Source organism: Strix uralensis, chromosome 21 (genome assembly GCF_047716275.1).
Source record: "Strix uralensis isolate ZFMK-TIS-50842 chromosome 21, bStrUra1, whole genome shotgun sequence".
NCBI classification, from domain to species: domain Eukaryota; kingdom Metazoa; phylum Chordata; class Aves; order Strigiformes; family Strigidae; genus Strix; species Strix uralensis.
Genome location: NC_133992.1, coordinates 6430881 through 6450628, shown reverse-complemented (window position 1 = coordinate 6450628; position 19748 = coordinate 6430881). Strand labels below are relative to the sequence as shown.

The window sequence follows — 19748 nt, the reverse complement described above, 5'->3', positions numbered from 1 at the left end:
TTCTGTCTAAAAGACTCCTTGTGTTTTGTCTAGATGAGATCACCATAGTATATCAGTTGAAATAATTGTGGACACAGCAGTACATGCTGTGTATAGCCATAGCAAAGTACCTATCCTAAGGACTTTAACAGAAGAGTCTCAAATGAATGATACTAGGGTATGCTTTGTGATTGGGGGGACAGTAATAAATAGGCTAATTCTCAGTTGCATAGTTATTTTTGTTCTGCATACAGAAATATCAGAACCTGGGCCGTTCAGAGGAAATTCTAGTTTTAAACTCTTTCAATTTGTTCCTAATAACGTGTTGCAACTAGAATTCCCCTTTTGCAGTGCTGCCAGCTGGGTAACTTCCCTCTTGGTCTGAGTCCTGTTTACATTCTCATCCTTGGAACCATCTGATCTCTAACCCCACTGTTACAGGTTACATTGGTGTAGTCAACAGAAGTCAGAAGGACATTGATGGCAAGAAGGACATTCAGGCAGCTCTGGCTGCAGAGAGAAAATTTTTTCTCTCCCACCCAGCCTACAGACACATGGCTGATCGCATGGGAACCCCCTACCTGCAGAAAGTATTGAACCAGGTACTGTCAAGAGTTAAGAACTGCTGCCCACTATGTCACAAGGATGGCTAGGCTGGCCATCAGGGCTCTGCTGAAGTAGAAGAATACAGGAAAAGCTAAGATTTGGTCAACAAACTAATAAATACTTTAAATTGTTTGGCTGCAGTGAGAAGATCGGTTAAGTCTTCCGCCTCTGAACCATAAAAGGCATTTTGGTGCCAAGTCCTATGAAGTTTGCCTGACTTGTGTAATACTGATACAGTGAAACACGTTAAGGCCAATAATGGGGCAGACACACTGCAGCCAGAGCACTGCTTTATCCTCTGTGACACTGGTGCAAAATCAGTAGTTGGTTCATGGCATTTACACTATCAGAATGCAAGGTCCTTCTGGTTAAGCTAAAAGATACCTTCTAAATTTCTAGTGGTCTCTGTACCTAACAGTAAGCTGCAAAGATGGATTTAAATATGATACTGGTAGTTATTTTTCCATCTATTAAGGCTGTCTTATCTCCTGTCTTGTACAGTAGCAACTTACTGTTGCTTCCCTCTCTCCTCCCTTGAAATACTCCTTTAACTGAAGAGTTACTTTGTCTTTTTTCCTCCTTAATTAAATATTCATCCTTAAACTGGAGTTTTCCACAGCTGTGCTCTGTGGAAACCCTCTTATTAGAGCCTCATCAGTGGCTTTGGCTCCTTCCACCTTTCCTTGTCACCCTTATCACTGAAAAAGGACTTAACCACCATCTTGGGTGTCAGTGGTGTGCTAATCTGAAGACAGAATAGCCTTTACCCTGGTGTAGTTATCAAATGCTAATGCTTGTATGTGAAACTTATTCTTGGATTGGAGACAACAGGCTTGTATGAACGGGAGTTTTGTACCAGACTAGAAGGCAAAATGAAGGTCAGGAATACAGGGGTGCAATATGTAGGAGCTGGGGAGGCAGGATACACCGAGCTCGTAACTGGTATATGTGCTGGGATAAACTTTGTATTAGGACCACTCAGAAGGATTGAACGCAGAAGAGAGGAGCATCCCCCTGTATTTTGTGGTGCGGAGGTAGCATACTCTTCCCAGTAACCACCTAGAGGCTTATTATCATCTTAAACCTTCTTCTTGTGCAGCAATTGACCAACCACATCCGTGACACCCTGCCAGGGCTGCGGAACAAGCTCCAAAGCCAGCTTCTCTCCATTGAGAAGGAGGTGGAGGAGTACAAGAACTTTCGCCCTGATGACCCTGCTCGCAAGACCAAAGCTCTGCTTCAGTAAGTGGCCTCAGCTGCGTGTCCCTGCCTGGAGGTGACTGCTCAGCCATGGCTTCTACTTCATGCTTTTTGTTTTCTTTCAGGATGGTCCAGCAGTTTGCTGTGGACTTTGAGAAACGCATTGAAGGCTCTGGAGACCAAATTGATACCTATGAGCTGTCAGGAGGAGCTAGGATTAACCGCATCTTCCATGAGCGTTTCCCCTTTGAACTGGTGAAGGTACTGTTTCCCTGTGCTGCTGAGATCCACACTGTCATCTTGCCTATTGTCTGTTACCTCTTCTGTCTGTGTCCTTACTCCTCTTGGTATCTTTGATCATCTGTCTTTCCCTTTGTCTACTTTGTTTCATGTTTTTCATTTTATCACCTTTCTTATTTATTTTGTCTCTCTTATTGGAGCCTTCCCATAGTACTGACCTTTCCCTTGGTCCCTGTCCTTGTGAGAGTACTTAACCTTCTCTTAGTTAAATTACAATATTTCTTTGGCTCAATTCATATATGCTAAAATAAATGTGCAAATATCTTCCTTTAACATAAACAATAGTAAATCAATGACTGAATGTCCTTGCAGATCTGTTGCATCAAAGCTACTTTGACTGAATTTCACATAGTACAAACGGTGCTGAAACTTATACTTCCTTGATCCTGAGCACCAGACTAGACCTAAAGTTGCCCTGATATGCAAGAAGCAGGAAAGAGGGTGTAGATATACCTGGGATTACTTCTGTCTCTCCCCTGTCAATGGCCTAGAGGTGGGAACAGTGTAGAAACGGTTCTGCTGTCATAATAGTTGAAGAGGATTTTTATTGAATGATAGTTTTCTTGGATGGCAGAGTACATTAGCCTGATTAGAAGTGGTATGGAAAAACTTTTTTTATGTCAGTTGGAACAGACTTGAGAGCCAAATCATTCCATTCTTGGATTTTCTACATCTTGTTTCCTTTTTTTTTTGCATTTGAATAGGATGAGGCCTTTTTAATTAAATACAAGAGCCTGCCTTGCATGGGATAATACATTTTTGTATCTCCATTGTAAATCTGTTTGTGATGTTCACTGAAAAAACAGCTGCCAAGACTTCACGCTAAATCTTGGGAGACAAAACAGTTTGTTTTAGAAAGCAATCTAGCACTTCAGTCCTATTGCTTTATCTCAAAGAAGCTCCTTGAGAGCTGCTGGGGCTTGGCATCTGTAAATGTAGGCCCTTGGCTATTCGTATTTGTTGAGGATGTCTGCATTGGCAATAGAAGCTTTATGGCTGGACTCTGTATGCAACACTTGGGCTAATATCTCATCTGTCATGTGATGGTGCTGGCATGGGACCTCTTCTCTGTAAAGCATGCTGTTGTGTATCCTGGGGTTGCGTAAGTAAGTGTTGAACAGTTTCTGATACAATTTTCTCTTGGTGCAGATGGAGTTTGATGAGAAGGAGCTGCGGCGGGAGATCAGCTATGCCATCAAGAACATCCATGGTATCAGGCACGTATCACGCACTAGGCAGACCATTGGCTGCATAGCCTTGTAAATACCTCTAGACCTTCCGCATGGAGTTGAAGACTTCAGAGGTACGGTAGGTCAGCTGAAGGGGAGGGATAAGCTCCTTGGACCACCCCGGTGGCTTGAGTCTGGGAGTAGGGGCAATCATTCAAGTCAGTTTTCTTTCTCTTCCCATGTGAGAGTCGCAGAAGCCTAAAAGGTAAAACTGCCTTTGTGACTAGACACTTTCTCTCTCCTTCTTGTGTCTTGACATAAGAAAGGATAGAAAGAGGGATGCAAGCCCATATTACTCCTTCATTTAGTTAAAACTAAAATGTTGGTTTTCACTTTCTGCCTCCATACTAACCAACAGTCAGTTGTTCAAAACAGTTGTTGATACCAAGCACCTCCTTCCCTAGAGATCTGAGGGAGCATTGGGGTGCCCATCACCAGGATCCCAGTGTCCCCAGGATGTAGTTAGCAAACGTTCTTGTGTTCCCCTCAGTGGAGGTTAGCTGTCAGAAACCACAGCCCTGAGACCCTGAGCTGTGCTGCTCCTGGGAAGGTGGGCAGGGTCTGGTGCCTGTGAGATCCCTTCCTGCATACTGGGATGTGAACAAATACTGACCTAGATTTATTTTCATTCCTTTCGTTTGCTCAGTCACTAGCTGAGCTTGATAAAGGGTATCAGATGTTAGTGTCCTAATCGTTAAGAAAAATCTTTCAGAAAAGGCCTCCCATCTGCTGCACAACTCTGAAGTCAAATATTCTGCAGAGGGATCAGCCCCTGACACCCTTAGGCCTGGTGGCTGAGGTGAAATGGTGGCTTGGCCATGGCTGTCCAGCTGGGATCCATTTTTCCCTCAGCACCTCCTTCCTGGGAGGTGCCATGCGTCCCCCATTTTCCATGGACTCCAGTCAGGGCTTGTCCAGGAGACATGACACTCCCCAGCCCCACGTGCCGGGTTTCAGTGATGGCGGTGCCTTCTCCAAGATGTGTGTGTAACGCTGTGACATTCTCCTTGCCCCTTCTCACCCTCCTGCCTTGTCTTGTCCCCACCCTGGGTGTTTAGAACCGGTCTCTTCACACCCGACATGGCCTTTGAGACCATTGTGAAAAAGCAGGTGAAGAAGATTAAAGAACCTTGCCTGAAATGCGTGGACATGGTCATTTCGGAGTTAATCAATACCGTTAGACAGTGCACCAAGAAGGTAACCAGAGGCAGCATGGAGCTGGCACCTTCCACCCCCTCGCTGGCTGCAGCGCAGCATTGTGACCTGGGCAGGGACTTGCCTGCAGCCACACTCGGTGTTTCTAACCACCTCCTCAGCATGACTAGACCTGAGTGGTACCAGCCTGGGGCCATCCAGCCAACAAGCCAAACAAGAAGCCCTGTGGGACATGGACTATGGCCCTGCTCCCTGAATGTTTTAGAGCTGAGGGGTGCTGGAGATGTCCCCGCCACCCTTCTTCTGTAGCATGACTCCTAATTCCTTCTAAAACCAAGGGTATTTCTTATGCGGCCACATTTGACTTGAAATTTAGTATCTGGGGTTTTTTTTCCAAGCTGGAAACTGGGATTTAAATTTTGTCCCCTCTGTTCTTGTAGAAGTGAGAGGGTTAATCCCAAACTAGCCTTTGAGTGCTGCTGGTGGGGGTGTATGGGGCTGAACTTCAGAGACTGCAGCAGTTATAGCTGTGGGCTGTATTGCAGGGAAATGTTCCTGTGGTGTTTGGCTTGGTTTCTGGTTGGCTTGGTCCATATCCTGTTCTGGAAGAGCAGCACATGGCTGAGGAGAAGCAAGTTAGAACTGTCCATCAACCTCTGGGGTCCTCCTGCTCTCTCTGAGGGGGCTTTAGGTTTTGCCCTTTGGGATCCATACTGTTGTTTGTTGGGGCTGAGGGAGGGAACCTGCCTTGATTATGCCCTTTGGATATGGCACCTTTTGTTTCTGAGGTTGGGGTCGAAAGGCAGCAAGGTAAAGACTTGTGCCATTCCTCTCAGCCATGGCTTGCTGCTTCAGGCAGGACTAGGTGCTGGTGAAAAGGCACCTCAGTTAGGTTGGTGGTATGGGCACTGGAGACTGGAATCGCCACTGGCTATTCAGGTGCAGGTAAATGGACATTGCAGGAGGTGTCTGGAGAGTCTGACACCCTGTCCCTGCAAGGGTGGGGAAAGGTGCCGAAGTGGTGATACTTGCCATTGCTTGTAGCAGTGCCTAGTCCTTAGGGCCAGGAGCCTCTGTAGAAGGACTCAGGCATGCGGGCACGTGCTTTGCCCCCCCAGGACAGACTGGGAAAGTAGTGAGAGATTGCTCAGGTTTCTAGAGTGCTGGAGGAGCTTCCTTTTTCTGTCCCGCTGTCCTCTCTCGGGGTGTGTGACTGTGGGGAGCACCCAGAAAATTGCCATTAGAGCCTGGCGACAGGTAAGCACAGGCCCTCGGGCTGCCAAGTATCCAGAGTCGCCTGCTAACTGGATCAGAAGGGCCCTCCTTTTTCATGCCCTCTGAAGCTTCTCTTGATTTGTTCTCTATTCATCGGTTGCTACTCAAAATCTCCCATTCATTTTTTCTCTTTGCATCATTCCCTCCATTTCCCACTTCTTTCTTCATTGTTTCTTTTTGTTTCCTCTTTACTGACAATTTCAGAATAGACCATCTGTTCTGACAGCAGCAGGTTCCTCAAGTGATCAGGTGGTGGGTACAGCAGGGTGGGAAATAAGGGAGGAGAAGAGACCACAGGGATGGGGGGAAGGAAGTGTCACAGATTCAGGATTAAAGCATTCTGTTGTAGCTTAGCTCCTACTGCTAAGAACTTGATGGTTGACTTCAGCGTTAGTTGCTCTGTGTGCTCTAGTAGCCATAGTTACAATTTTGTATCTGAAGAAACAAGATATTGTCATTCAGGTAATGCTCAGGTACTGGAAGGGACTGATTTTTTTAAGTGGGGGAAACAGTGTATATTGAGCTTAGCAGGGCAACTGAATTAGGAAACTGCTGCTGAGTCAGAGGATGTGAACTTAACTCTGGAAATGCCCTTGCTTTGCTCAAAAGGGGCATTGTTGGCACCTTGAGAGAGACTCTTGGGTGAAGCTGAATCCTGTAACGTATTCCAAGTCTCTGCTGCTTAAAAGGCAGACTAGTTGTAGGTCCTATAATATGTGTTGAAGGGTTATTTTAATATTGGTGTTGCTTGGGGTCTTGCAGCTGTTATCCACAGACATGTGAAAGATGAGGTGAAGGGGGAAATCCCTGATTTAAATGAGGTGGTGGTTATTTATAGCTAGTCCTGGATTGGTTGTTAGCTGTAGGCACCCCAGGTTTGACTATTAACTGTACCTTTAGAAAGGCAGTATGTCGTTCCCATGTCAGGGGGACATTGCCCCCTTGAAAGCACTTGCAGAGGAGTAACGCCCCATGCTAAAGCGAGTCACTCAAGATTGTGTAACAAAGAGCATCCTGGTAGAAGCTCTGAAGTGTTAAAGATGTGCTGGAAAACTTCTTTGGGTGCAGTATTCTTGAATTGGATTAATCTTGGCCATATTTTAGTAACTTTAGTTTTTGTGGACTTTCTGCTCTTTCATAGTGGAGCCACTGAGAATACAGGCCACTTAAGTAGTATCAGTGGAAATTAATATTTCCCTATAAACCTCAATAGGCCTGTATTGGATCTGATGCTACAGGTTAGCAGGGGCAGAACAGATGCTTTATATAGCTATGGATGCCCTGTAGCATGTTTGCATTTTCCTAAATACTGGGTACATCTGTTCTTACTGAGGAAGTTAATGTTGCAGGGAAGGCAAGTGAGATGAAGTATGCTCCATAAGTGGGACAGTTTGTCTGAATCCCTGAAACTGAGAGACATCAAATCAGTTCAGTTCTGCCAAAACAAGATGCAAGTGGCAGACCTTTGCAAGACAGCCGGGCTCCTGTTCAGGCTTTCTGCAGCTGGAATAAGGAAAACATGAAGGGGAGATAACCGTGGTGGGAAGGAAAGGGGAATGGCTGAGACAAAGGGAAACGAGCCATGGTGAGCCTCTGGGAAGAGAGACAGTGGCTCACTGTGGCAAGCAGCTTTGTCTTAAAATCTAAAGAGGCTTTCCTTCAAGAGGAGATCACTTGAGCCGTTTGGGGTTCCATCCATTCATCTTGCTCTTGACAGCTCACCATTTCACTGGCCCAGCTACTCCTACCTCATTCCCCTTTGTCACTTCCATTTGCCTGTAGACTCTCCAGATACTTGGCAGTGCACAGGCCCCATAGCAATGCTCACCTGGTTCAATAAACTAATGGAATGAACCAAAATCTCACTTCTCATTTTGCCTTGTGTTTTCTCTCTTTTCCCTTTTCCTTCCTTCTCTTTCTTCCTCCTTCCTGCTCTTTCTCTGCTTCGCTTTCTTCTTCCTCGTTGCTTCCTCCCACCCTGCCCCTGCCATGCAGAACGGGTCTCTTCACGCCTGACCTCGCTTTTGAAGCCATAGTGAAAAAGCAGGTGCAGAAGTTGAAGGAGCCGAGTCTGAAGTGTGTGGATATGGTAGTGAGTGAGCTCACATCCACCATCAGAAAGTGTAGCGAAAAGGTAAAGAAACAAACAATGCAAAGAAAGGTCAATGCCCGCCCCCTTCCCACACACTTCCATGCTGTTTCTCCACACATGCCCCAGGAACTCCAGCAAACCTAGTGAGAGAAAATGGGTAGAAAGATGCATCTAAAGGAGAGCAGCAACCTGCAGGTATAAGAGCAGTATGAAAGCAGGCCAAGAGAAGTCAGCTCATGGGCTTTTCAGCTGAGCAGTGAGCTGGAATCCAGTGGATTACTCTAGCATTGCGTTTTCTTCTCTCCGGCTCAGTGGCATTCATCTCAGTGTGGATCAAGCCCCATTTGCTGTGCTGCTGCCTGCACATTTGGAACTTCTTGTTTTTTTTCTGAGATTCGCTTAAAAAAAAAATCCAGATACCCTAGAAAAAAGATAAAAAGCTAGAAAAAGACCTCCCATCCCCACAGCATGAGTGGTCAGCAAGTTTCATTGTCTGCAGAGCTATGTTGAGCAATAGCCTATATAAAACAGTTGATTAGAAGTTTGAGGTGCAAGATGTTCTGCAAGAGACATTCAGAGTCAACAGAGTACTGTCCCAGAAGACTTGGAGAAAAGCTTTTCCAGGCATTACACCCTCTGCATCATTCTCCTGCTGATCTCGCTCCATGGACTATGCTCAGTGGGAGGTAGTGTGGATACTTTTCTTTGTATGCTGTGAACCACAGGAGGTGAAGCCTTAGGCTAGGGGAGGGCAGCAGCAGTGCAGCATGTCCAACACTGCTCAGCGGCTGGGGCAGGAGTGGTTTGTTTCCCAGGCTGGTTCCTCCAGGAGGGGGCACCACATGCCTCCTTTAAAAAAAAAAAAAAGCAGATGTGGCAATTAGTGTTAAACTTGCCAGTGAGGGGCCAGAAACCTGTGGCACAACAGAAGTATGGTCTGGAAACTGAGTTGGAACAGGCTGTGTCATGAGTTATTTTAGGACTTGAAAATTACAATTCCCTTCCTCAGGGTTACAGCCAGACCCACCAATGTATACCCCTAAATTGGGAAGGAAGGGAAGTTAAGAATTGAAGGTGTTGTACTTAAGAATATGCGCCTCCACTTCTGTTAAGGAGACATCTTTGACGTGCCCCGAGTTCTGCTCAGTCTATTTCTTGCAGAGTTCTGCTGTTGCCAGATTGTGGGGACTGATGTGGCAAGGCAGAATAACTCCTTTCCAGCCAGTTTCTCTTGTGGATTTTTATTTTGATGGGTTTGACTGCTTACATTGTTTTCTGTATCTGGCTGGAGATGTCTGTTCTGGGTGGGAAGGGAGAAGGATCATAAAAACCTCAAGGGTGTTGAATTCCAGTTTCTCTGTCGGACCACATCATTAGTGGTTGGATACCTGCTTGCTCAGTGAATTTTATTCATGACATGGTGGAGGAGCCTGTGAGGATGTTCCAAGGTAATGCAACCAAGATACATCCTGTAAGGAAGGTGATAGTAGCAGTGACACTGTAGGAGACTAATGGCTGTAATAAAAGCTGGGAAGGCCAGGGAGGCAGATGTTAAATAGAGATAAGAAATAACTGCCTGAGTGAAGATATATACAATAGTATTGGAAAATAAAAGGAAGGTTTTGTGAGAAGCTTAATCGTGCCTGTATCTTGCTCTGAAAGAGTAGAAGGTAACTGCCATACACCACTTTAGGATAGCAGCCAGCCTGAGATGGGTTCTGATGGCATAAGGTAGTAACAGCACAGGGGCATTAGTTAATTTCTGATATTTATCTTGCATGTTATAGCCCTGACTGCTTGATGTGGACAAGAGCATGTGCAATTAGGGAAGGCATCTGAAAAAGGCTACTTTAGGACTGATGCTAATTGTAAGGTAATATACAGCCCGCTGTGTTGTGGACTGATGCTGCCTTTCAGATGACAAAAACAAACCTTTAAACTCACAAGAAGTCCTGCAAGGCTTCTTGAAAGGAACACTGCTTGGGCTAACATCTCTTGAATTAGCTTAACAGTCCTGTAGCCTTGGTTTGTTGCTGTCCTGAACTATCGTGTGTTACTGTTTGTGTGCTGTCACAATTATTTCATTTCACCACAGATGGTGGAGAAATCTTTGTATGTGCAGTTGGTAAAGCTGCATAGATGGAATAATATGAGACTATCAATAAAGAACACAGAAGGCGGCAAACCCATCTGTTGTCTACAGAAATACAGCTTTCCTGTATGAAAAGAGATTTGCAGTTGACTACCTCTTGCCTATTAGACAAAGCTGAGGGCTGAAGAGAAGGTAGCCATTAACAGCTGTTCTGACTGGCCTGATTCTGAGCTTCTTCCAGTTGGTTAAATGGAGACTAGCTCCAAAATCAACAGAAAGCTGATGTAAGCCTGTAAGCCCTTACATTTAGGAGGATATGTTCTAGCTAGTGTTTTTCCAAAAGCAGGAACCTTCTGTGCCAGACTGCACTGCAGCATCTCTCAAGTGCAGGAAGGTCTTGCAAGTCAGCAACCCTTCAGCTAAAGGTTGATCTTTGGTGTGCTGGCAAGGACTCCTGGAATCTGCAAAGGGAACTAAGGAACATTGGGACAAACTGGTTTTCAAAGAGGGCTGTAAGCTTGTGTTTTGATTGAACAGGCAAATGCAGCTAAAACAGGATTGAAAACCCACTTGAGCTGGGACATGATCCCAGGCTGACAGACTTAACCCCTTGAAGGGTCGCCTGCTCTCCTGTCTTTCAGAGTCATGGCGTTTCTGGGTGCTGTTTGTACTGCTGGTGATAACTCCTTGTCCCTCTATGCCCTACTGCATGTTCCCTCGTGGTGTGACATTCTGTGGCTTGTCTGTGTCCTCTTTCCTTGCCCACCCTTGCTTCTCCTGTGCATGCTTGAGGTTGGAAGCTCCTGCATGGGGACTGATGCCGTTAATTTATTTTTGCACATGAATGTTGCTGGATGACCTGGGTTCTGAATAAACCACAACTTGTTTTGCACTTTGCGTGCATTTGTACTGGTTGGGAGGGGGGGTGGTGGTGGGAGGTTTGATGTGGTTTTTTGTTTGACTGTTTTTTTTAATTTGAAGTGGAGAAGCTGAGACTTGCTTAGAGGTTTTCCAACTTCCTGTTTTTCTGTTAGACATAACTTGCCCATCTATCCTTTGCCAACCCCCCAAAGGAAACAGGAAGCTTTGCCTGTGTGTCTCTGAAGCAACCAGCTGCCTGAACCAAAAAGATCATGGAGAACACCCAGTTTGTGCTTTCAAGACAAGGTGGTGGGGAACACTAATTCCACTTGTTTTTTCCTGCCTCTGTAGGGTCATTGGCCTTCAAAACAAACCACACATTTGAAAAATGGGCAGTGTCAAAGCTAGTCCTCAATTTCAGTTCCAGGCTATTGCAACTTGCTTGATTGCAAGGGTGTTGAAAAGGTTTGAGACCGCTTATAGTCAGATGTGAGGAATATTGTGGCTGGTTAGTGTGGAACCTGGCTTCTAGTAGTGATGCTGCACACTTTGAGCCAGTTTCTTCTAACATGTTATAATTGCTTATATATACAGAACAAAAGGCCAAACCAGTTTAAGAAGCTGTCATGTAAACTGAAGGAACAAAACAAATGTAGTACAGATCATGGACAGATGAGATTTCTTTTTTCATAAACCCCCTTGAGGGGACATAAAGGACTGATGTTAGGAAATGCTGTTTGACAATATAGTCAAACTGGAGGTAATATTAAAAAAAATAGGGAAATGACTTCACAGAGGATAGGCAAAGTGGGGAAGAAAGGGCTAGATCCTGGGTCTGGAGGATTAATTTCATTTGATTGTGCTGGGCCTGACCTGAGAAGTGTACAGTTACTGCTCTTGAAATCACTAGAGGCTTATGAATCTGGGCAAGTAGGTAGGTGCCATGTGAAACCCAGAGGGTGCTGATTTTGGAAGTGTTTCTCATGTATGATCTCTGTAGATATTCTTCTTTTGAACCACAACTAGTAAAGTCCTTTTGTTTGTCTGGGTGGAAAAGGATTCCCTCAGTAACGTGCCAAAAAGTGGTGTAGGTATGATGTGAATATAGGCCTCAGCTATGTAATCCTCCCCCAGTACAGGTGGAGAGCAGGTAGAAGCAGCTAGGTGCCTGGAGCATGGTGTTTCTTGAAGACACATACCCTGGAGTTGGTCAGATCCCCTGTCTCTGCTTGCAGATGTTGATGGAGAGGGCCAGATGCTTTCACATAGTGCCTCAGCAAATGGGGATTGAGATCCACTTCCCAGGGAGACTTCCCATAGGATTTAGGAGGTTGTAGCAATAGGCTGTTCACCTACTTAGCTGACTAAAATGAGATGCTGAATATCTAGAGAATTTGTTCACTTTAATGGGAAAAACCCAATAAGAAATAAGCAGTGTGTTTATATCTGGAGTTTGTCAAGAGCCTCATGCCAGGAAGAACGTGGTGGGTTTGGAGCAGGCCTCCAGTGAGGCAGAAAGGTTGCTGCAGGAGTGTAAAAGGCTTTTCTGTGAAGCCCAAAGCAAGAGGGAATGAACTTTCCCCCAGCAGACCTCCAGGAACTTGGAAACATCTGTGTGCAAGTCCAGCTTTCTAGAACTTCCCTTGAAAATACATGATTGCAGGGTGTATGTAAGCATGCATACATGTGGGGGGGCTGCTCCCCCCTTTATACCTCCCTTTCCCATGTGCACGTGTTTTCTCTCTTCTGCAGCTCAGCCAGTACCCTCATCTTCGTGAGGAGATGGAGAGGATTGTTACCACTCACATCCGTGAGAGAGAAGGCAGGACCAAAGATCAGGTAGGGGATCAGGAGTATGTGTAAGAGGAGGGATTGGGTCGGGTGGGGGACACCTTTGAAGGGACAGTCTAGGCTAGAGGAGCCTGAGCCAAGGGGTGTCTGGCAGCAGAGGGCTGATCAGATGAACAATGTACAAGGCTCTGTCTGCCCCTGACTACTAGCAGTGTCAATCACTAACCTCTGTCTTGCTCTGTCTGTGCCTCTGTTTGGCAGGTCATGCTTCTAATAGACATCGAGCTGGCTTACATGAACACAAACCATGAGGATTTCATTGGCTTTGCCAAGTAAGCACCCACATCCTAGTGCCTCCTCTTCTCTGCATGTGTTTTCCTGTGGCTCTGTCCTGTAGCTGCTCCAGTAAATGGTTGCAAAGGCCCTGGTGCAGATGCTGTGGTCCCAACGTGTGGTTCAGCTCTCAGTATTGCTTGTTTTTCAGTGGCTCCGGATTGTAAGGCTGGGGAGGAGAATAGGGATGTGTAGAAGGGGGAGTTAGAGTATTAGGGTTGTGTCAGGGGGAAAAAAAGCAGAAGCTGTGGAGGGTTAGTGACCCAAGCGTTGTTCAGGTGGGAGTGAGAAGATGAGTAGACCAGCCTGAGAGAGCGGATGAAAATAGATTGGGTTATCAAGGCTTGGAAGCCAGTGATGAGGGGCATGAGCTCACTGTAGCAGCTATCTGATGGGAGCAGGATTCAGGTGATCGAGAAGAGCCTGAGGAGTTTTGAATGTCTCTGCTGTTGTTTGCAGTGCTCAGCAGAGGAGCAGCCAGATGAGCAAGAAGAAGGCAGCTGGCAACCAGGTAGGCCAAGTTCCATCTCCTTCACTGCTGCAAGAAGGACGTGTTTGCTACCTGGAAGCTACCAGGTGGACAAGTGCTGGGCTGGATGCAGCAGTGCTCTAAGTTGGTTTTTTTTACACATCAAACTCCGTTTATACCTGGAAGATAGTGTTTTAGGTTCACTTAGTCAGAACTGAGCATGTAGCAGCAATGGAGAGAAAGTGTTGTAGAGGGAAATGGATGCTTGATAATCAAGATCTGGTTCTGCTTTTCTGGTAGAAATCCCTATTAATATTGTGTAAATCCCTGTTTGAGCTCCTTCACTAGCTCTGATAACTCTTCTGCTGAAGTGAGGGGTACAGAACACTAGGTCTGAACTGTTACAGTACAGAATTGTCTTTCCTAGTTGTCTTTCCCATCAGTGGTATCTACTTTCTGGAAAGGGGTTTCAAGAGAGTTCATGGACTCTCTTCTGGAAAACTTCACTGGAAATGCTTAAACCTTTGTACAGGGAGACAAAGGATCATTATAGTCATGGTTGCACTGGGTATGTATGAGAACACACCCATGGGAGAAGACAGCAGTGGAGGGGAGGAGTTCCCTGTTCCTTCAGGAGCTGTAAGGAGTGTACATACAATTAAAAAAGGGGCTAATGACACTTTCTCCCAGATTTGCTGGGAACATGGCAAGGCTCTCTGGGCTAGAAGATCTTGTAGAAACAAAGCCTTACAAGCAGCTTCATGGAGAACGGAAGCAAATGGTTTTGCTCAGTCTTTTTAAAGACATTCTCTCCTGATATCAGTCCTCTTTATAACATGTTTGACCACCTTTCCCTGCACATAAACATGCAGACCGTTTCAGTACTGTTGGCAGGCAGGTAGGTCAGCAGGTTGGGCTGGCCAACCATCCATTTCATGGGATCTTGGAGCAGCTGTAGGGAGCCCCATCTTCTGCAGTATACCTTGCAGAATTGCTGAGTGTAAAAGAACACAAAGGGCAAACTCTGGATCTACCTTGTAAGGTGCTTTGGCTTTCCCATTAGCAGACTTTATTTGGGGATTGGGGGTTGCTTTTGTTAACACCTGGGGTAAAAGATTTGGTACCAGCTTCCAATTTATTTTATTTTTGAGCCTCTCTTCTCCTGCTCCAGCTTTCCTAGTAACAATCTCTCCTCTCTTTGCTCCTCTCCTGCTCTCTGCTCTGCTGCTGTTGCTATGGTTCCCCTTTGCAGGATGAGATCCTGGTGAGTAGAAGGCCACTCAGCAGGGTGTGCTAATGAACATTAATGTTGCATCTGGGAAGGCAAGAACAGTGCATAGACAAATTATTCCCTCTGCTGCTGAACGTGGAGAGGAAGGCAGCTGGCACTAGACACAGGTGAAGCAGAAATGAGGTGAAATGGTAGTATGTTGAAGAAGAATTCAAAACTGCTGGTACGTCTTGTGAGTGGGTGGAGATAAAAAGCAGTAATCCAAGGATGTGTGGTTCTGTTTCACTGCCCCCTCCTGTCCACAGAGAGAAATGGAGTATCTCGAGTTTAACAGTAGGCATGAGACGAAGATCCAGTGCTGCTACATTTACCTTTATAGGGCAAACTGACAATTACAAGGATTATATATCTCTATGGTAGGCTGCTCACACAATGCAACTAGCTAATATGCAGTGCAGTCGCGTGGTTTTTCAATGCCAGGTCATTTTCAGCAAGCACATCCATACAACAAGGTACACACACAATGCATGCAGGTGGTTTTGGATGTTAACAGTGCAGTACTACATATAAAAGCTTAATGCATTGAAGCTGACACGTACTTGTATTTGATTACTGCATGTGTGAGGCTCTAAACCAGCACTTCATGAATTGGAGTTCCCTAGAGAGTAATAGCCTGGCTTCTTTACAGACAAAATTTAAAGTAACTTGTGCCCTAAATTAATATGACTACTCAAATACCTGGGTATGCTGAAGTCCAGGGTACTAATTCCAGATGCACCATTTTGTTCTGTTATACTTAGTGTCTCCTTTTTACTAAACTCAATTCTTTCTGGGTTGCTTGCCCACCTCTTCTTGAACTGGTTCCCCCCACCCCTGAGTTGGGTGAAGCACTCCACACGTGCAGTGTGCCAAAAGGTGTGCTGGTGTCCTGGTTTTCTCTAGGCATGGCCTTTTCTGGGTGTGTTGCTGTGATTTGATGCTTGTAGGTTGTGCCAGTGTCCGAGACACTCTTGATGCAGTTTGTCCTGCATCTCTTTCCTCTTGGCAGAGGGTATAATGCACATCACTGCCAGGTTCCTTCCTGCGTCCTTTTTATACTATTCCTGGCCCTTTCGAGGCAAAGACCTTCACTGGCCAGTTGAGTGGGGGGCTCTTTTGGCAGCAGCAGAGAGCACGGTGTTCCTTGTCTTTCCATACTACTCTGTGTGTAGGGATACCCTCTGATCTTTCCTCTGTTGCCTAAGGCCAAGCTTTTAGGGCCCTTGTTAATGCTCACTGCTTCCACCCCCTTAGGTCATCCGAAAGGGCTGGCTCACCATCAACAATATTGGGATCATGAAAGGTGGCTCCAAGGAGTACTGGTTTGTCCTGACAGCAGAGAACCTCTCCTGGTACAAGGATGATGAGGTGAGTAGCTTAACTCTGCAACTTGAGTCTCAGGCATCTGATGAGGATCAGTTCACTGGGTGTTGCAGATGTATCCTCAAGTACTGTCTCCAGCCTGTGACACAAGCTGAAACTATCCTTGGGCTGGGTTCCCTGTGGTCTCAGCACTGCTGAGTGTTTCAGAATTGATGTGAACTTGGCTTTTTTGATGCACAGGGAGTAACATCTATGCTTGAAGCCCTGGCTCAGCAGAAAGTTGACAGACACTTGGAATGAATTTGACCTTTATTTGTCTTGTGGCAGCTGTGACCAAGGGTGTGATGGGTTAGTTCCAAGATTTGGACTTTCTGGTATTTGTGGGGCAGCCATGATGAGTTTCATGAAGGAGTATGACAGAGCTTTTCATGCATCTCTCCTGGTCACAAGAAAGAAGCTATCTCCTTTCTGAGCATAACAGGAGCTGTGGACCTGAAGCTGCAGCTCAGGTGCTGGCTCCTTCTGACTTTGAGTAAATTACTTAACCTCTCAACTATTCAGTTGTTAAACCTGCAGAGCAGGAATGTCTTTTTTTAATGTTTCTGTATTGAACATGCCAATTAAGGCATTACTTGTAAAATTGTTTGAATTGTGGATGGTTAGAGTACTGCTGATCAAAAAAGTACAGTGAAGTGTGGAATATCATTGATAGGAACAGGAACCTACTCTGTAGAGTTGCTTGAAAATCTTGAGTATTAGGAATTCTGGCAATGTGCTGTGGTGTCTTTCTGCTTCAGTAGGAAATGATATAAGTGGACCGAATTGTCCCAGCTGAAATTATTGTTGTCAACAGTGTGTTGCTTCCTGTGCAAGACAAAGGTAGATAATTGTCTTTTCTGATTACTTTGAAAAGAGAAAGAATAGCTGGATGGTTTTAGTAAGGACATGATCAGAAGGGTTAGCCCCACTCCATGTGCTGGGGGATGAAAAATGCCTGGTATGGTATAGTCATGCATTTTGAGTTGATGGGGGTTTCTGATTGCAAATAAACTGCTCCACCTCTTCCTGTGGTTTGTGTCCCTCAGGTGTCCTGAGGTGCACAGTGCTGTGCCTGGGAGCTGCAGCTAGGCCTGTCTTCTTGTCTAGTTCCTATCAGTGGGCCTGTTTCATTCTCAGCAGGTGGAAATGATGACAAATATGGTAATGAATCAGCCTCTAAATACTGCTTTCTGCATGGAGACTGCCGCTGTGCTGCTATGGATGAGCAGGCAGCAATTTCCTAATTAAAGAACCAGGCATTGAAATATCTTTTGCTAAATCAGTAAATCTCGGCTATAAGACCCCTGCCCTTTGTATTCAGAGTTGCTTGGGGAGGCCTCACTTTCCTCTAGGTTGCATATGCTGGTTGAGTGGCTATAAACATCAAGTAGTTTAATCAAAGCCAGCTGTTACATCTGTATTACAGAGATGATCAGAACTCCCTGTTCTTCCCCGGGGAGTGGGAGGGAGGGCTGCAGTGGGGATGTGTAAACTGTTGATAGATTCCAGTTGCCTGAGATGGGGATTGGACCTCCCTTCCCTCCTGAGGGAGGGCAGCCTTGGGGGACAATAGCAACTGGAGGTCTGCACTGTTTCCCTTCTGCATAGCAAGAGGTAGAGCTGCCTAATGAAAGCAGTGCCCTGCCAGCCTTGGTCCCTTAAACACAGGAGAGCCGCTGCTGGTGAGGTCTGAGCTGCCTTTGAGAAAGGAGCCTTTGTCTTCAACTGAGTGGGAGCAGGGGGGAAAGGGAAGCATGTTTTTATTTCTTCCCCAAGTTCAACTCCTTGGTCAGTGGCAGTTGTGATGGAGAAGGGAGGCAATGGACTCCATAGTTGAGTCAGGCTAAAAGTTGGTGTATTTGAGGGGCAGCTTGGAGAGCCTTGAGCATGGGGACTCCCATCCCAAACCTCAGTCCTGCATGGAGCTGGCTTCATCCCGAAGAGCTATCTACAGTGCATGGTCCTCTGTCAGACAGGGTTGTCTTTGCATATCTGTCCCAGAGCTCTCCTTCTCCACCAGTCCAGGAGGACTTGTGTCCTCTGCAGCTCCTGAAATATTCTCATGTGTTTTTAAAGGCTGTACACTATGATCTTTCTTCACTTAAGCTCTGGGAGGAAGGGGAAGGCTTTGTCTGCCCCACCCTGTGCTTCTGTGGGCTCTCTTGTCCCAGTTCCCCTGTGCTCTGGCAGCTTTCCAGAGGGAACGAGGAGGGAGCTGAATCCCTTTTGTGTGGATGGGAGTGCTGGTGGCAGAGCTGTGTGTGGTAATGGGGGAAGAAGCAGAGTGAGAAGGTGTGCAGTGGGGTGAGGGTGAAGGCTAGGCTAGCACCTCTGGAGCTGAGAGGAGTGGGGGCACAGCCTTTCCCTGCCCCATTTTGGAAGCCAGGACCCAGAGTCTGCGGAATGAAGACATCTGGACCCCATTAGTGAAATACCAGTCTTTCCGCAGTGCTGGCTTGTTTTTCCTTTGCCTCTGAAAAAAGGAACTGAAACTTAAAATGTCTTAAAGGGCCCAGCATTACATGTTAGCAGGGATATGTCTGTTGATGTTCTGGAGGGGCCTGAAGGAGTGTGCTGGGGAATGGGAGGGGAAGGAAAGAGCAGGCCAGGCGGGGGTGGAAAGTTGGCTCCCCACTCTGCCTTGCTGCCAAGAGCATGTGTGTGTGCTCCTGGGCTCTCTGTTTTTCTTCCTGTCTCCTTTCAGTGAGTCAAACACTGGCCCCATGGAGAGCGGCCCCCCAGAAAGCTGGCCGCCCAAGACCTGCAGACCCTGCTGAGGTACCTGCACCTCCTGAAGCCTGTGGGATTATGCTGCAGGCCAGAGGAGGGAGGGAGAGGTGGGGAGGAGCCTGCTCTGGCTGCTGGCAATAGAGTGAGATTTCCTCGCTTGGGGAGGCCAGAGTTTCCCCAGGGCTGGAGCAGCAGCACATCACCACAGCACACTGGCTAGCTGCTCAGCAAGCACCACAGTGGACACAAGAGCTTGATTTGAATAGTCCTTCTGCCTGAACCTCTTATGAAATTCAGAGTCCACTTCTCTGCAGGGCTTTCCCACCTGCTGGAAAAGAGGGTCTGTGAGCTGGGCTGGAGCTGCTGGTGATGGGCACCTTGTAGCAAGATGAAATGAGTGCTCTGCTCAGTGGTTCCCATTAAAGCTCACTGCCTGCTGGAGGGGACCCCATGCTCTCTGCTCTGCAAGGGTTTCTGCTGGAGTGCCTGTGGCTGTGTCACTGTGTGCCGGAGTGTTTGCACGACTGGGTAGATGGATATATCTGCTGTTTCCTTTGGGAATTTGTGTGAATGTACAATACAGATGGGACCTTCTGTCCTTACTCAGGTAAATCATGTACTAGAAATCTGGGGCTTGTAAGAACAGGTGACTATGAGAAGAATATGGCCTTATTTGCTTGTGTGAAGGTATTCATGTGTTGCATGCAATGTCCATGCATTTGGGTCCTGTGTGTGTACAGGAGGGGTGGGCACAGAGTTTTAGGTACTTTCAGGTGCGTGGGGGGTGCTTCGTATTCTTTATGCATCGTGTTGGTTCCAGCTGCCTCAGTTGTGCTTGAGCTCTTTCTCTGTCTTCGTGCCTTCTCTTTTGCTTGAAGTACAAAGGTATTCTCTCCTGTTCTGGGGAAGATGTGACCTTATCGACAGTCACTAGATAGCTGCTTATTCTGTACCTGTCAATGTCTTGTACCCAAATCTAGTTTAAAAATAAATACATTGATCGA

General features: G+C 46.4%; 1 protein-coding gene across 19 annotated transcripts in view; it reads left to right on the top strand.

The window, feature by feature from the left end:
• Positions 1-19748, top strand: part of DNM1 (dynamin 1) — a 69521-nt gene that overhangs the window by 28142 nt on the left and 21631 nt on the right. For 13 of the 19 annotated variants that reach the window (XR_012631806.1, XR_012631808.1, XR_012631805.1 and 10 more), the window contains exons 6-15: positions 421-581; positions 1685-1827; positions 1911-2046; positions 3235-3302; positions 4373-4511; positions 12542-12628; positions 12842-12912; positions 13373-13424; positions 14635-14646; positions 15907-16020. Coding sequence is in view for 13 of the 19 variants with exons in the window: in XM_074890952.1 (XP_074747053.1) it covers positions 421-581; positions 1685-1827; positions 1911-2046; positions 3235-3302; positions 4373-4511; positions 12542-12628; positions 12842-12912; positions 13373-13424; positions 14635-14646; positions 15907-16020 (983 nt within the window). In the remaining 6 variants the exon portion in view is untranslated. Of the gene's footprint in view, positions 1-420; positions 582-1684; positions 1828-1910; positions 2047-3234; positions 3303-4372; positions 4512-7739; positions 7879-12541; positions 12629-12841; positions 12913-13372; positions 13425-14634; positions 14647-15906; positions 16021-19748 lie in introns of all 19 variants that reach the window. The other 6 variants (XM_074890951.1, XM_074890956.1, XM_074890961.1 and 3 more) reach the window with 3 other exon arrangements.